Source organism: Choloepus didactylus, chromosome 3, assembly GCF_015220235.1.
Source record: "Choloepus didactylus isolate mChoDid1 chromosome 3, mChoDid1.pri, whole genome shotgun sequence".
Lineage (NCBI taxonomy): Eukaryota > Metazoa > Chordata > Mammalia > Pilosa > Megalonychidae > Choloepus > Choloepus didactylus.
In genome coordinates this window covers 164,910,410-164,927,956 of record NC_051309.1, presented here as the reverse complement: position 1 = coordinate 164,927,956, position 17,547 = coordinate 164,910,410, and the positions used below count along the sequence as shown (strand labels likewise).

The 17,547-nt window shown below is 43.0% G+C and overlaps 1 protein-coding gene across 1 annotated transcript in view; it reads left to right on the top strand.

Moving 5' to 3' along the window:
• The window catches only part of GATB (glutamyl-tRNA amidotransferase subunit B), an 89,178-nt gene that overhangs the window by 61,118 nt on the left and 10,513 nt on the right, over positions 1-17,547 (top strand). The window contains exon 10 of the mRNA XM_037830817.1: positions 13,202-13,335. Within this exon, the coding sequence (XP_037686745.1) occupies positions 13,202-13,335 (134 nt within the window). The remainder of the gene's footprint in view (positions 1-13,201; positions 13,336-17,547) is intronic.

The following is a 17,547-nucleotide window of genomic DNA, read 5'->3' as shown; positions in this document are numbered from 1 at the left end:
CTTGGTACACCAATTGGACCCCACAAGACTCACTCCCCCACTCACCAAAAAGGCTAAGCAGGGGAGAACTGGCTTGTGGAGAAAAGGTGGCTCGTGGACATCACCTGCTGGTTAGTTAGAGAAAGTGTACTCCACGAAGCTGTAGATCTGATAAATTAGAGATAAGGACTTCAATTCGTCTACAAATCCTAAAAGAAGCCTATCAAGTTCAGCAAATGCCACGAGGCCAAAAACAACAGAAAATTATAAAGCATATGAAAAAACCAGACGATATGGATAACCCAAGCCCAAGCACCCAAATCAAAAGATCAGAAGAGACACAGCACCTAGAGCAGCTACTCAAAGAACTAAAGATGAACAATGAGACCATAGTACGGGAGACAAAGGAAATCAAGAAGACCCTAGAAGAGCATAAAGAAGACATTGCAAGACTAAATAAAAAAATGGATGATCTTATGGAAATTAAAGAAACTGTTGACCAAATTAAAAAGATTCTGGACACTCATAGTACAAGACTAGAGGAAGTTGAACAACGAATCAGTGACCTCGAAGATGACAGAATGGAAAATGAAAGCATAAAAGAAAGAATGGGGAAAAAAATTGAAAAACTCGAAATGGACCTCAGGGTTATGATAGATAATATGAAACGTCCAAATATAAGACTCATTGGTGTCCCAGAAGGGGAAGAAAAGGGTAAAGGTCTAGGAAGAGTATTCAAAGAAATTGTTGGGGAAAACTTCCCAAATCTTCTAAACAACATAAATACACAAATCATAAATGCTCAGCGAACCCCAAATAGAATAAATCCAAATAAACCCACTCCGAGACATATACTGATCACACTGTCAAACACAGAAGAGAAGGAGCAAGTTCTGAAAGCAGCAAGAGAAAAGCAATTCACCACATACAAAGGAAACAGCATAAGACTAAGTAGTGACTACTCAGCAGCCACCATGGAGGCGAGAAGGCAGTGGCACGATATATTTAAAATTCTGAGTGAGAAAAATTTCCAGCCAAGAATACTTTATCCAGCAAAGCTCTCCTTCAAATTTGAGGGAGAGCTTAAATTTTTCACAGACAAACAAATGCTGAGAGAATATGCTAACAAGAGACCTGCCCTACTGGAGATACTAAAGGGAGCCCTACAGACAGAGAAACAAAGAAAGGACAGAGAGACTTGGAGAAAGGTTCAGTCTAAAGAGATTTGGTATGGGTACAATAAAGGATATTAATAGACAGAGGGGAAAAATATGACAAACATAAACCAAAGGATAAGATGGCTGATTCAAGATAGGCCTTCACGGTTATAACGTTGAATGTAAATGGATTAAACTCCCCAATTAAAAGATGTAGATTCGCAGAATGGATCAAAAAAAATGAACCATCAATATGTTGCATACAAGAGACTCATCTTAGACACAGGGACACAAAGAAACTGAAAGTGAAAGGATGGAAAAAAATATTTCATGCAAGCCAAAGCCAAAAGAAAGCAGGTGTAGCAATATTAATCTCAGATAAAATAGACTTCAAATGCAGGGATGTTCTGAGAGACAAAGAAGGCCACTACATACTAATAAAAGGGGCAATTCAGCAAGAAGAAATAACAATCGTAAATGTCTATGCACCCAATCAAGGTGCCACAAAATACATGAGAGAAACACTGGCAAAACTAAAGGAAGCAATTGATGTTTCCACAATAATTGTGGGAGACTTCAACACATCACTCTCTCCTATAGATAGATCAACCAGACAGAAGACCAATAAGGAAATTGAAAACCTAAACAATCTGATAAGTGAATTAGATTTAACAGACATATACAGGACATTACATCCCAAATCACCAGGATGCACATACTTTTCTAGTGCTCATGGAACTTTCTCCAGAATAGATCATATGCTGGGACATAAAACAAGCCTCAATAAATTTAAAAAGATTGAAATTATTCAAAGCACATTCTCTGACCACAATGGAATACAATTAGAAGTCAATAACCATCAGAGACTTAGAAAATTCACAAATAACCTGGAGGTTAAACAACACACTCCTAAACAATCAGTGGGTTAAAGAAGAAATAGCAAGAGAAATTGCTAAATATATAGAGACGAATGAAAATGAGAACACAACATACCAAAACCTATGGGATGCAGCAAAAGCAGTGCTAAGGGGGAAATTTATAGCACTAAACGCATATATTAAAAAGGAAGAAAGAGCCAAAATCAAAGAACTAATGGATCAACTGAAGAAGCTAGAAAATGAACAGCAAACCAATCCTAAACCAAGTACAAGAAAAGAAATAACAAGGATTAAAGCAGAAATAAATGACATAGAGAACAAAAAAACAATAGAGAGGATAAATATCACCAAAAGTTGGTTCTTTGAGAAGATCAACAAGATTGACAAGCCCCTAGCTAGACTGACAAAATCAAAAAGACAGAAGACCCATATAAACAATATAATGAATGAAAAAGGTGACATAACTGCAGATCCTGAAGAAATTAAAAAAATTATAAGAGGATACTATGAACAACTGTATGGCAACAAACTGGATAATGTAGAGGAAATGGACAATTTCCTGGAAACATATGAACAACCTCGACTGACCAGAGAAGAAATAGAAGACCTCAACCAACCCATCACAAGCAAAGAGATCCAATCAGTCATCAAAAATCTTCCCGTAAATAAATGCCCAGGGCCAGATGGCTTCACAGGGGAATTCTACCAAACTTTCCAGAAAGAACTGACACCAATCTTACTCAAACTCTTTCAAAACATTGAAGAAAATGGAACACTACCTAACTCATTTTATGAAGCTAACATCAATCTAATACCAAAACCAGGCAAAGATGCTACAAAAAAGGAAAACTACCGGCCAATCTCCCTAATGAATATAGATGCAAAAATCCTCAACAAAATACTTGCAAATCGAATCCAAAGACACATTAAAAAAATCATACACCATGACCAAGTGGGGTTTATTCCAGGCATGCAAGGATGGTTCAACATAAGAAAATCAATCAATGTATTACAACACATTAACAAGTCAAAAGGGAAAAATCAATTGATCATCTCAATAGATGCTGAAAAAGCATTTGACAAAATCCAACATCCCTTTTTGATAAAAACACTTCAAAAGGTAGGAATTGAAGGAAACTTCCTCAACATGATAAAGAGCATATATTAAAAACCCACAGCCAGCATACTACTCAATGGTGAGAGACTGAAAGCCTTCCCTCTAAGATCAGGAACAAGACAAGGATGCCCGCTGTCACCACTGTTATTCAACATCGTGCTGGAAGTGCTAGCCAGGGCAATCCGGCAAGACAAAGAAATAAAAGGCATCCAAATTGGAAAAGAAGAAGTAAAACTGTCATTGTTTGCAGATGATATGATCTTATATCTAGAAAACCCTGAGAAATCGACGATACAGCTACTAGAGCTAATAAACAAATTTAGCAAAGTAGCGGGATACAAGGTTAATGCACATAAGTCAGTAATGTTTCTATATGCTAGAAATGAACAAACTGAAGAGACACTCAAGAAAAAGATACCATTTTCAATAGCAACTAAAAAAATCAAGTACCTAGGAATAAACTTAACCAAAGATGTAAAAGACCTATACAAAGAAAACTACATAACTCTACTAAAAGAAATAGAAGGGGACCTTAAAAGATGGAAAAATATTCCATGTTCATGGATAGGAAGACTAAATGTCATTAAGATGTCAATTCTACCCAAACTCATCTACAGATTCAATGCAATCCCAATCAAAATTCCAACAACCTACTTTGCAGACTTGGAAAAGCTAGTTATCAAATTTATTTGGAAAGGGAAGATGCCTCGAATTGCTAAAGACACTCTAGAAAAGAAAAACGAAGTGGGAGGACTTACACTCCCTGACTTTGAAGCTTATTATAAAGCCACAGTTGCCAAAACAGCATGGTACTGGCACAAAGATAGACATATAGATCAATGGAATCGAATTGAGAATTCGGAGATAGACCCTCAGATCTATGGCCGACTCATCTTTGATAAGGCCCCCAAAGTCACTGAACTGAGTCATAATGGTCTTTTCAACAAATGGGGCTGGGAGAGTTGGATATCCATATCCAAAAGAATGAAAGAGGACCCCTACCTCACCCCCTACACGAAAATTAACTCAAAATGGACCAAAGATCTCAATAGAAAAGAAAGTACCATAAAACTCCTAGAAGATAATGTAGGAAAACATCTTCAAGACCTTGTATTAGGCGGCCACTTCCTAGACTTTACACCCAAAGCACAAGCAACAAAAGAGAAAATAGATAAATGGGAACTCCTCAAGCTTAGAAGTTTCTGCACCTCAAAGGAATTTCTCAAAAAGGTAAAGAGGCAGCCAACTCAATGGGAAAAAATTTTTGGAAACCATGTATCTGACAAAAGACTGATATCTTGCATATATAAAGAAATCCTACAACTCAATGACAACAGTACTGTCGGCCCAATTATAAAATGGGCAAAAGATATGAAAAGACAGTTCTCTGAAGAGGAAATACAAATGGCCAAGAAACACATGAAAAAATGTTCAGCTTCACTAGCTATTAGAGAGATGCAAATTAAGACCACAATGAGATACCATCTAACACCGGTTAGAATGGCTGCCGTTAAACAAACAGGAAACTACAAATGCTGGAGGGGATGTGGAGAAATTGGAACTCTTATTCATTGTTGGTGGGACTGTATAATGGTTCAGCCACTCTGGAAGTCAGTCTGGCAGTTCCTTAGAAAACTAGATATAGAGTTACCATTCGATCCAGCGATTGCACTTCTCGGTATATACCCGGAAGGTCGGAAAGCAGTGACACGAACAGATATCTGCACGCCAATGTTCATAGGAGCATTATTCACAATTGCCAAGAGATGGAAACAACCCAAATGTCCTTCAACAGATGAGTGGATAAATAAAATGTGGTATATACACACGATGGAATACTACGCGGCAGTAAGAAGGAACGATCTGGTGAAACATATGACAACATGGATGAACCTTGAAGACATAATGCTGAGCGAAATAAGCCAGGCACAAAAAGAGAAATATTATATGCTACCACTAATGTGAACTTTGAAAAATGTAAAACAAATGGTTTATAATGTAGAATGTAGGGGAACTAGCAATAGAGAGCAATTAAGGAAGGGGGAACAATAATCCAAGAAGAACAGATAAGCTATTTAACGTTCTGGGGATGCCCAGGAATGACTATGGTCTGTTAATTTCTGATGGATATAGTAGGAGCAAGTTCACAGAAATGTTGCTATATTAGGTAACTTTCTTGGGGTAAAGTAGGAACATGTTGGAAGTTAAGCAGTTATCTTAGGTTAGTTGTCTTTTTCTTACTCCTTTGTTATGGTCTCTTTGAAATGTTCTTTTATTGTATGTTTGTTTTCTTTTTAACTTTTTTTTTCATACAGTTGATTTAAAAAAGAAGGGAAAGTTAAAAAAAAAAAAAAAAAAAGAAAAGAAAAGGAAAAAAAAAAGATGTAGTGCCCCCTTGAGGAGCCTGTGGAGAATGCAGGGGTATTCGCCTACCCCACCTCCACGGTTGCTAACATGACCACAGACATAGGGGACTGGTGGTTTGATGGGTTGAGCCCTCTACCACAGGTTTTACCCTTGGGAAGACGGTTGCTGCAAAGGAGAGGCTAGGCCTCACTATGGTTGTGCCTAAGAGCCTCCTCCCGAATGCCTCTTTGTTGCTCAGATGTGGCCCTGTCTCTCTAGCTAAGCCAACTTGAAAGGTGAAATCACTGCCCTCCCCCCTACGTGGGATCAGACACCCAGGGGAGTGAATCTCCCTGGCAACGTGGAATACGACTCCCGGGGAGGAATGTAGACCTGGCATCGTGGGACGGAGAACATCTTCTTGACCAAAAGGGGGATGTGAAAGGAAATGAAATAAGCTTCAGTGGCAGAGAGATTCCAAAAGGAGCCGAGAAGTCACTCTGGTGGGCACTCTTATGCACACTTTAGACAACCCTTTTTAGGTTCTAAAGAATTGGGGTAGCTGGTGGTGGATACCTGAAACTATCAAACTACAAGCCAGAACCCATGAATCTCGAAGACAGTTGTATAAAAATGTAGCTTATGAGGGGTGACAATGGGATTGGGAAAGCCATAAGGACCACACTCCACTTTGTCTAGTTTATGGATGGATGAGTAGAAAAATAGGGGAAGGAAACAAACAGACAAAGGTACCCAGTGTTCTTTTTTACTTCAATTGCTCTTTTTCACTCTAATTATTATTCTTGTTATTTTTGTGTGTGTGCTAATGAAGGTGTCAGGGATTGATTTGGGTGATGAATGTACCACTATGTAATGGTACTGTAAACAATCGAAAGTACGATTTGTTTTGTATGACTGCGTGGTATGTGAATATATCTCAATAAAATGAAGATAAAAAAAAAAAAAAAAGGAACATCAGATGCGAGCTCACAGGGCAACTGGCCGTGTATGAAATCTGTGGGAACAAAGATTTAAACCTTGTTTCTTCTGTCATGAGAGATTTCAGTGGAAGAATGTTACAGTCTCCCCTATTAGCATTTTTTGAGGACCTCCTGTTGTAAATGTCTCCCAGAGCTTACTCTTTTCCATGTTGCTTGTAAATCTCCTGAGCAGCCCTGCGGGATGATGGATTAAAATACTGAGTAGGGGACGGACCCTCTTGATTCCAGATCTCATGGCTGAGACTAAGCAGGTGGGAGGGCTCTGAAGAGGTTGCCAGGTCTATGAACCCCACCCATCTGCCGCCCAGCTGAAAGAGGAGGGAAATGATTCACTTATCCTGAAGGTGATAGATACAGCAGAATCATGATTGAATCTAAAGAAACATCTAAATTTGGCCGAGTAGTCTCCCAGGAACGTGCTGCCAGGGAGAACATTGTCACCAAGCAGTACCAAGACCACATAAGGCAGAGTTTTAAGAAAACTCCAGCATGGTCCCAGGGGAGCTGTAGAAAAATGCAATTGTGAACCCCTGAATCAGTAACCTCCTCTGTCATGGGTGTCTGTATTCAACCTCAAGAAGTTTTGTCTTATTTGAGCCACTTCATTTTCCCCAGCTGGTTATTCCCCAATTTAAGTCATAATCCTTTGTTTCTGACATCATGGAAAAGGTTATGGTGTCTCCAAGGGACAAAGAAACAGAAAAGGTTTCATGACTACAGTTGGTTGTTAAGTGGATTGTTTTTCTTTGAGTTTCTAGTAAGCCTGAAAGGGCCTGGCTTGCTGTCTGGATGAATTGCCTATCAGGTAATTTCCCATAATAAATATCTGTCTGTCCTGTATGTTCTACTACTTTAAAGCTAAATAGTTTTGAAAAAGCGTCTGAAACCGTATTGACTGGCTTTGGACTGCCAAGATTTACTATGGTGCAAAGTACTCACCTCCTAACTACTGTTTAAGGAAAATCCATTTGGTCAGCATTGCCATTCACCATATTTCAGCTCTGTGTAGTTTTCAAAATTGATTTTATTCTCCCTTTTACAAAATTGCACACAGTGCTTGCCTGCTTAAGGGTGTTTTTATATTTAGTTTGTGTACTGAGAAAATAGCCAATATTTTGCTCTGGTAAAGTTAAATATAAGGATGCATCTTCTAAGTCAACCTCTGCAAAACCAACAGTTCATTTCTTCCACTTGTGTGTGACCAGGGTCTTCCAGAGTGATACTCCCGGGCTCCCAGCCCCCTGAGCCCCCAGGTACCTGCCCATTGAGGTCAAAGTGCAGGGAGCGATGACCTCCTGAGTACCCAGCCATGGGGGGCCTGAAAGGGTCTGTCCCCAGTCCATCCTGAAGCTTGATGTCCTGTTTGTGGAATGATTTCCCTTTGGGGACAATTTAAAGTGTGTTACTCAAGTTTATGTCAGCTCTGGAGTTGGTGAGCAGAGCCACACTGCCTTTAGGCTTTGTTGCCGTTTCAAGCTTCAACCAGAAAGCCCCTATGGAGTGACAGAAGTTCTGGATGTTGAGACTGTTTGTCTGACAATGGTGGTTTTAGGCACACTGGAATGTGATTATAATCAAAATTGATTTTTTTGGACAGCACACTTCTTATGTCCCATTCTAGCAGATGTATTCTTCGAACTATGCCTGTCTGCTGTCAACTTTTATTACCCAAATTCTTTGGATTTTGATTATCCAAGGGAAATTCTTACTCCCAGATTGGTTTCCCTCAATAGCTCCTAGAGTTAATGTGTCTTAGAGAATGTAAACTCATTTTCACATTAGCCTAAGCCAACTGTAGGTGAGAAAACTCCCTGGATGGAACTGGTACCCTGATTTGAACTCAGATATGTATATTTCCTGGCTTTGCTGGGAACATACCACAAATTGAAATTGTTGGGACCAGAGTTTTGCTAAGATTTTAGGGGCTGCCAGGCCCTTTGGGAACATGACCCAGAGGTGGAAATTGTGGGGACCAAAAAAGGACCAGAGGCCTCTAGTCATGTGCCCCTTGGGACAGGCTGGAGATCATCCCCTTGATGTTTACTGCATTGTTCCAGAGCTTCTCCAGATCCCCATCGTCTTGAAAGTCGCAGTGATGGCTCAGGATTCTGCCTTTCTCCTGATGTATCCGAGTGGAGAGCCGTGTGCTTTCCAGGCCCAGCTTCACATCACAAATCAACTACCTTTTCTTTCTCCCCACTGAAGAGTCCTCTCTCAAAGAGTACTTTTTCCATTCACTGGAGCATTTGCTGAAAAATTTTCACAGCTGCCTCCTGTTTCCATGAAAAGCAGAGGGAGGACTGGCATGCACCATGGATCCAGGCCACCGCCCCACCGAGCAATCCCTCCTTCCTCTCACCATCACGCTTGCTTTCTGGCCAAGAACCGTCACTCCTGCCACTTACCTTCCGTTTCCAGCCCCACCATGAGTGGTGTTATTTGGGGGGCCGTTTTTCACCAGGTTGTGAGATTTGGGTTTTGTTTTTGTCACTTTGTAAGAAAGACCAAATTCACCAGGATAACGAGGGAGCAACAGAGCCCCCACTGCTGTGCAGATGCTGCACCCTCTTCTGACGTCTGCAGCGGCATTTAGGGCTGCCTTACCTAGCACCCCTGCCACACAGGGGGGTGCAATTCCAGTTTGTGCCTCTGCAGAGTGAGGGATGATGACCCATGAGAGACCGGTTGAAACCACTGTAATTTGGTCTGCAGATCCTGGGTCTCCCGTACAGTGTGCTGCCTTCACCACAGGCACAACCTGCCTGCTGAGGTACAAACACATTCTTCTCACCCATGTTAGAGAAACTAGAATGCTATACAATAAAATATGGTATGCTTAATACCAAAATGATGTAAGAGTTGATGGGATTTGTTCTTAGGGACAGAAGGTACTTCAGAATTGTGCCGCCTTTTGGTTTGGGCACGCTCGGGGTACATTCTCTGTGGAGAGGGGTTGGGGGTGCAGAACAGGAGCACGGGGAGCTCCAGCCGCCCTTCCATCCCCTGGAAGCCTTGTGTGGCCTGGGTGGCGGTGCCCATCTTTACCCAGATCTGGGTGCAGGTGTGTGCCATGCCACGAGATCTAGGTGTTCCCTGGCAAAGACTACGTGAGCTAGCCATTTCCTCCTAATTTCTAAGCTTATTGCTGGGGCATTTGTGACAATACATGTTACAAAACATTACATGTTTCAAAACATGTTAAGAACCTTTGAACAGCTGGCAGCTGTCAACTAAAATGATGGAAGCAGTGAGGAAGTGCCTTCTTTAGATGAGCTAGTTATTCACATTGTGCCTGGCACAGGGCAGTGCTCCGTTGCAGCCTCCAGGAAGGCCAGGACCTGTGACCTTTTCTTCATCAGAGGTGGAGTAACGCAGAGGTTAAGAGCACAGGCTGCAGGGGATGGCCTTCTGCTCTGCCACTTTCCTTGCTGTGTGACCTCAAGCAAGTTCTTTAACCTCTCAGCTCCTCAGTGCCCTCATCAGTAAAAGAGTTGTAATAGTACCTACCCCATAGCATTGTTGGTATTAAATGAATTGATGCAGAGAGGGGGCTTGGAACAGTACCTCTACCTATTGTTGTTGCACTTCTAATTAGCATCATTGTTGTCATCATCAACCCCACCAGCTGTGTGCAGCTCCTGACTGTGCTGACTGCTGACCACTGTCTCTCGCAGGTATTCAGTAACCACTTCTGTGAGCCTTTAGATGCCCTGTATTGCTAACCTGGGGTTCCTTATAGCGGCCAGCTCATTCCCTGCCACATTATCAGCTGTTCCTCAACTTGTATTTTCTGGGCTGCTTTTTTTCTCAAGTCTGCCATTGGGCAGCTGTCTCTATCAGGTTTCGTTCTACTTATAAATATTGCCCACCCTCACTTGTGGCCTTTGCAGTGCCCCTATCACCAAGATCACAGGACATGTGTCTTAAACAGAACTAGAATTGCAGTTGAGAAATCAGCCTTCATCCTATTCCAACTGGATAGTCTCCCTATATTTTATCATCTCAGAAAGAAGACTGCAAGAGACAGCTTTGGAGCAAATAGCTTCAAGGGCACAGTGCAAGGGGAAATTGGGGGTTCTTCCCAGAACAGGCAACAAAGGTGGGGTGTGCCTCTGCCTTGTCTCATGCCAGCATTGATAAACCGACAAAACCATTAGCAGTAGAGGATTCCTGTTAACTTCTGAGAGCTTGACTTGACATTGGCTCTGGATATAAATTGAGTGCTCTGGGAGATTTGATTAAAATGTGAAAAAGATGGGTTTCCCAGTCATGGAGCTGTAGACACCATCTAGTATTATACAGAAGATAGGATCAGTTACCCCTGCTGCTTTAGCTGTCTCTGAAGGAACAGTCAGAGCCCCAGTCAGCCAAGAAACTTGACTCCTGGTGTAGCTGAAGCTGCAGTTCTGTCCTATGTAGGAGAGATTAGTGCTGAGTTGAATGCTTTGCTTATTATTGTCTTCAAGAAGGATGTTACAAGGTCCCCTTATGTAGTAGCCTTTCTGCATTGCTCTAAATATGATATTTATGTAAGGGAATTAGTAGCCCACTGTTTTTCTGAGAAAACCAGATGGCTGACACTGCCGCATTGACCAGGGACTTCTGAGATTTGTGCCAAGCTTATTAGCATTTTCCAATCTCATAGAAAACTAAGAATACCTTCCCTAGAATGCAATGGGGTTTTTTCCTGAAAAGTGGGCTTCTGCTCTAAAGAGCCAGAGCAGGCAGCCCATGTGCAACTTCTATTGATCCCTCATTCTCTGGGCAGCAGCAGCTCAGCCCCCTCCAGCCTGGCTGTCTGTATCTCCCCCATCACAACCACAGATTTTCATGTCTGCTTTAAATTGTGGACTGAAATCACGTATCCCCTAGTGAAGTACAGTTCCAGCTCCAAAAGGCTTCATCACAGCACTGACATGAAAAGACAAACAGAAATCTGACTTGCCGTGTTATCCATCCAATAAAAGATCCACCCAAGGGTAGAGGAATAGATATTCATCACGTCCCAGCGACTCAGCCAAGCGGGTGAGTTCAAATGCAGTATTTCTAGGTGGATTTAGAAAACCTTTCCTTGGCAAAGCAGAGAGTTCTCCTCCTGACAGCTTGTTTCACCAGTGGGCGAGCCTGTCTGGTTGAGAACAAAGGGAATTCTGCCTGTCTGATTTAGGCTGGATAGTGGTTTTCTGCTTCCCCAGTGATTTGTGTACCATTGTGGAAGTTGGAATACTTTTTCATAAGTTAAGCAGAACTTCCTCTTCATGTTGCTTGAGTTTGCCTTTTTCTGTAGTCAAGCTTCAGCTGCTCTGTTGGCCTTTTGCCTTGGTTTAGCATGAGCAGAATAATAGCATTGGCTTGAAAAGAGATTCAAGAGATGATTCTGGGCTTACTCAGTAGGCTTGTCACCAGAGAGTTTATCTGTAATAAAAGAGCATGTGGGTTTTTTATTATGGAATTTCAACTTTATCAAACTTGTGCCTTTTGGTAGTATACCTTGCTTCTTCCCAGCATCTTACTTAAGAAAGTTCTTTGTTAATGAAGGTTCTATGCAAGGGGTGGGAGTGGGAGCCTTTGCACAGTGTGAACTTAAAAGGGAATATTTCAAGGAAAGTGTGGTTTGATTTGAACTTCAGCAGGTAGGGAAGATCTGCTAGTTAAAACTTGATCCCTCCACATTTGGAAATTCCAGTCTTCCCTTATGAGAGTGGAACATTTTTCTTACTGAGAAACTAGGGGTAGACTTTGCTAAATTTCTTGAGTCCTGCCAAACCAAATTGGGCTGGCAGCTAGACATAGTTATAAGTTAATGAGTTCTTCGGAGGTTACTCTTACGTGCATTGCAGCAATTCCTGTAATTAAAGGTGAATGTGGTATGATAAAGAATGAGAGCTCACATGTGATTTAAAACAAACACACCTGGTGGAGGAAGACGTTGATTCCACCCACCCATATTTCCCTAAGCCCAGCCCAGACTTAGGCTGCAGTTATGGAATGAAGGAGAACGGCAGGGCCTGGCTTACAGAGCTCACAGTCTGCAGAGGGAGAAGCAGTAAAGTCTTCATCACACTAGCATCCTTGTTGAACCGGCCCAGCTCGTCCTTTTCAGGCATCAAGATGAGAGGCCATGTCGGTGGGCTGAGCCTGCCCAGGACACCTGGAGGCCGGGCTGTCCCTCCACTCATTACGTGGCCAACGAGGGCCACGTGCGCCACGTTCTTCCTCACATTGAAAACACGTCACCACCCATCCTGTCTACCTCCTGGGATGATGTGAAGATGAATACAGTTGCAATCCACTTTTGAGTTTTCAGAGGGAGAATATTCAGTTTGTTTGTTGCTTCTTGATTTGCTTCTTTTTTCATTTTCTTATTCCACCAATCATTAGGATTTCCAGCAAAAGGATAAAGGTTGAGGATGGGGGATGTCGCCATCCCTAGTGCTCAGAGTCAGGGCTCTCTAAAATATATTCACTCCTTGAGAAAATGCTATTTAAATACATGGTGACAGTAGGAGAAGTAGAATATTTGCTGTTTACCAAAAGTGATCAGAATTTTCTGGTGACATCTCAGTGTTTAGTAAAGAAAGAGTGGATGTCTCAGAGGAGGGAAAGGGTGACAGTTAAGTGCCTTCAGAATGCTGAGCTCTCATTTTTGGGGGAAGCTTTATATATATATATATATATATATATATATATATATATTTTTTTTTTTTTTTTTTTTTTTCACAGAATGAAGTTGGCCTACTGGAGTTCTTCCAAAATGTGATAAAAGAAACTAGGGCAGCACCAAAAAAGGTGACTAGTTGGGTCCTCAATACTTTCCTGTGTCATTTAAAGCAACAGAACCTTGCTGTCAGCGAGAGGTGAGTGAACTTTGGGGATTTCTTTTTTTCTGTTTTGATGAACTCTGTGTCCAGAATCCATTAAAATGGGGTAGGCCCAGTTTTTGCTCTTCCTTTCCCCCCTCAGAATATTCCAACAGGACAAACATCCCTTGTGAATTCCAAATTCTAAGGATGTCTTCCATCCCATTTGAAAGCTCAATCATGTATTCAAATCTCTGACTGTACACTATGTCCTTTGTACCATGCTGGGGACTGGGGACCTAAAGAAGAGTTAGACAAGCTTACGCATTTGTGGGGATGCAGACACGTGAGGAAACAAGATCACCTCAGGCTGATACTGTTATGCTGGACACGGCATGGGGGGTCGCAAGTGCACCAACGGGAACCCGAGCTGAGGCCAAGGAAACCAAGCAAAGTTTCCCTCAGAAGGTGACACTTGACCCAAACCCTGAAGGACACGTGGGGGTTGCCACGTGGTGGGAGGGGCGGGAGCATTCCACATGAAGGGAGCAGCACTCAGAAACTAGCGGGCGCGAAGGCTCAGGAAACTCAGAAACTCCAGGGTGGTGAGGTGGCCAGCAGGCATGGAGGGGAGAAGCTGGGCTGAGGGACCGCGGGCCACCTAGAGGACTTGTATGTCTTTGTCAGAAGTCCTTGGAAGCCACCAGCAACAAGCTCACTCTTGTTTCAGTTTGGGGGAATGGGGTGGGAGAAGAGACTTAGAGGCAGGGGCACCTACTGGGAGGCTCTGGCGGGAGTGTTGATGAGAACGGGCCTGACCCAAGGTGGCCAGGACAGGGCTGAAAGAAGGCGGCCGAGGTCAGGGCACTTAGCCTCACGCCGGCAGGACTTCCCGATGTCCTGCTCAGGCAATGGGGAGAAATGGAGGGCAGTGATTTTCCATCTAGTAGGAGGTAAAGGAAGAGGAATAAGTTTAGAGGAAAGGGGTAGAAGGACAGTGTCATACTCCATTTTGGCCATGCCAGATTTGAGCTGCCTGTAGCACAGACATCCCTTCATGGGGGTAACCAGGAGGCAGTCCAGATATGGATGTGCAGCTTCCAAGAGATATCTGGGAAGTATAAATTTGAGAGTTCCCATTTGTTCCTTATTCAGCACATGTTTATTCAGTCTCTGCTCTGTGCTAAACACTGGGAAAAGCCAGTCAACAAGGCAGTCACAGTCCCTGCTCACAGAGAGCTGGCAGTCTAGAAGCTGGTGGCCACAAAGCAGTGAGGGAGGTGCTCTGAGTGGGGAAGAAAGGAGCAGCTAAGCTGAGGCCTGAGTGGGGGCTGAGCAGGGTCAGCCAGGCAGAGTCGAAGGGGGAAAGTTTTCCAGGCATAGAGAACAGCTCATGTAGAACTTTTGAGGTGTCTTAGTGACTCTTTGGGGAGTGCACGTGCATCGTCCGTGAAATTAGGAGCAGGTAGATGGCAGTTGACGTCGTTGGAGTGGATGAGAACCGGGGGTGAGGTTACCGGGTGATAAGCTGGCTGAGGAAGCAGCCTGAGACTCTCTAGCCCTTAACTGAGATATGGGCCAAGAATAAGGAAACTGAGAAGAAATGGCAGAGAAGTAGCAGGAAAACCAGGAGGTAGTGGTATCCCAGAAGCCAAAGAAAAGGAGTATCAAGAAGGAAAAATATGAGCAGCAGTTTCAGTTGTGGAGGGTGGGGGAGAGAGATTCACTAGGGACATGGAGGTGGTTAAGGGCCCAGTGAAAGCTTGGAGGCCCCTTGGAGGCCCTGGTCTGGATGGTGTGTCATCATCTGAGGAGCATCCCACGGTCACAGAGAAGTGGAGTGGAGAAGGCAGACATATATTGATATATGATTACCAAAAGGTTGTTTGTGAAAATAAGTTAACTCTGTACAGTAGCAACTTCCTGCTGAGTTTTGCTCTCAGTGTAAATATGCACGTGTTTATGTGGCTCTGTGTGGTCGGTCACTTCCTTACTTGGCTGCTTACCAGTAGTGACCTTGGTTGAGTTCCATTCTCTGAACCTCAGTTTCCTCACTGTAAAATAGAAAGGATAGTACCTGCTTCCAAGGGTTTTTGAGAGGAATATGCACAGTGCCTGGCCCAGAGTGAGCCCTCAATGTTAGTCCTTCTCTTGGTCATGCTGGTATATTAAATATCAAATCTGTGCTGCTCTTAGCCTAATGTGGCTGGTCTCCTGGACTGGCATCTGTTACCTTCTTGTCTTTCACTCAAGTCCTGCCAGGTTCGACCTCTCCATTCAGAAACTTATCCATCCACTGTTTACACCCCAGATATTATGGCCATTCAGTGAAGAAATCAGTGAAGGCTGGAGCCATCTGGAGGAGTTAGTGGAGGACATACAACTGTACCAGAGCCTCAAAGGTGGATAGGATTGTGGAGGGTGAGGCTGGGTGATACCAGTGGGGAGCAGACGTGAGCCAAGATGTGGGAAAGGCAAAGAACTGGTGTGTTTTTGGAATGGGGAAGAGTGTAGCTGGTAGGAGCAGAGAGCAGAAAATGGCAGAGAAGTAGGTTTGGTTGTATAAGTGGAGTGGAGACAGAATACAGAGGGTCTGGAAGGTCACAGAGGAATTCAACTGTGCATCCAGTAAGTGGATACAGAGCCTCACTCTGCAGTGGATGTGTAGAGATGAACAGGACCCAGTTCCAGCCCTCAGGAAGCTGTCAGTCTCCTGGGAAGGATTAGACATGTGCATTAATATTACAATTCGAGACAGAATGGGGTGCTTCTTGTCTTGGAACCATACACAGTGCAGTAGGAGCAGAGAGGAGGGAGATTATTAGCCAGAAAAATCCAAGAAGCCTCCAAGAAGATGGGGTGTTTGGGTTTCTGGAGGACACATTAATCTCTTCATTAAAAATGTATGGTTTCCATCTTGTTGCGTATGGTTCATAGGGTAGCTGAATTTTGGACTTAGTAGGTTCAGCCCTCATTTAGCAGATGAGAAAACAGACCCTAAGAGGTAAGGTGACTTACTTCAGGTTGCACAACTGCTGAGACTAGAATCCAAGTCTCCTGACTTTCGATCAGTTTCCTTATATGTTGGTCTTTAAACTTAAGGATTTGCCTGACAACCACTTTGGGAGCACTTCTAAAGGAGCTGAGGATAAATAAGCCTGTTGAGTGAACTTGGAGCCCCTGGGATTTGCCCCTCCAAAATTCATAAGCACTAGAGCTTTTAAGAACCCAAAGGGTATATGCAGTTCTAAATAAAAGTATCCTTAGTTGTTCCAAAATCAGGGTAAAGAGGAAGCTAAGCAACAGTTCTGTTTTGTAATTTATGTAGAAGAGCTGAGGAGCCACAACCAGGTTATAGCAGCTCTTTTTCTACACAGTCCAAAGAGCTTTTAGCCTCACAGGATGCACCAGCCTAACCCGAGCAAACAGTAATTAATGATCAGCTTCAGCCATTAGCGTGGTTTGCAGCACTTAGAAGAGAGATAGCTACAAAGCTAGCCATTTTCTCATGATAATCCCATGCCAGGAACACCCTAGGGATCAATAGCAGGGGCTGATTTTTCAAATGAGCGTTCACCTGTAAGGGCCTCTCAGAAGACCTGCACTTAAAGGATCCAACCAGAAAAGCTCTTGTTACGTGTGGCTTTTTAATTATTTTGAGTGTCTTGCTTTGAAAGTTGTTTGTTGTTGTTGTTGTTGTTAACGTATTCTAATTCACTGTTAGTAACAGGTTTGACTTTGATAAGAAAGTGGAAATTGCAGATTCCCTGGCCAAGTATTTCATGGAATTCCAGGTTAGCTATGGGGCACTGGGAAGCCAGTGGAAGAGAAGGCACATGATGATGATGATGGGAAGGTGGAACAGCATCCAGGAATGGGGCTGCAGGGTTGGAAGCTTGTTAGAGATCACTGTGGCCATATTCACAGAGATATCAGAAATGGTGGCACTGGGAACGCAGAGGAAGGGAAGCTATAATTAATGTTTTGAAAGAAGGAAGATTTGAAAGAGCCCATTTCCCTTCCTCTTCGGACACCTTGACCTTGCAAGACTGGAGGGGAGAGAGACAAGCACACAAAGCTTTAGCTTCAACCTGTGATGTCAGAGTCTTCTTCAGTGAAAACGCATTCACTGTCCAGAAATCTGATAGCAACAAATTAGTAATTTGTGCCTCTGCTACCATTATGTTCCACATCTGAGGGTTTATTTATTTAACTGATGGTTGGGGTTTTTCAGGATTGGTGTGACAGGTACTGATCCTTGTCATCCTG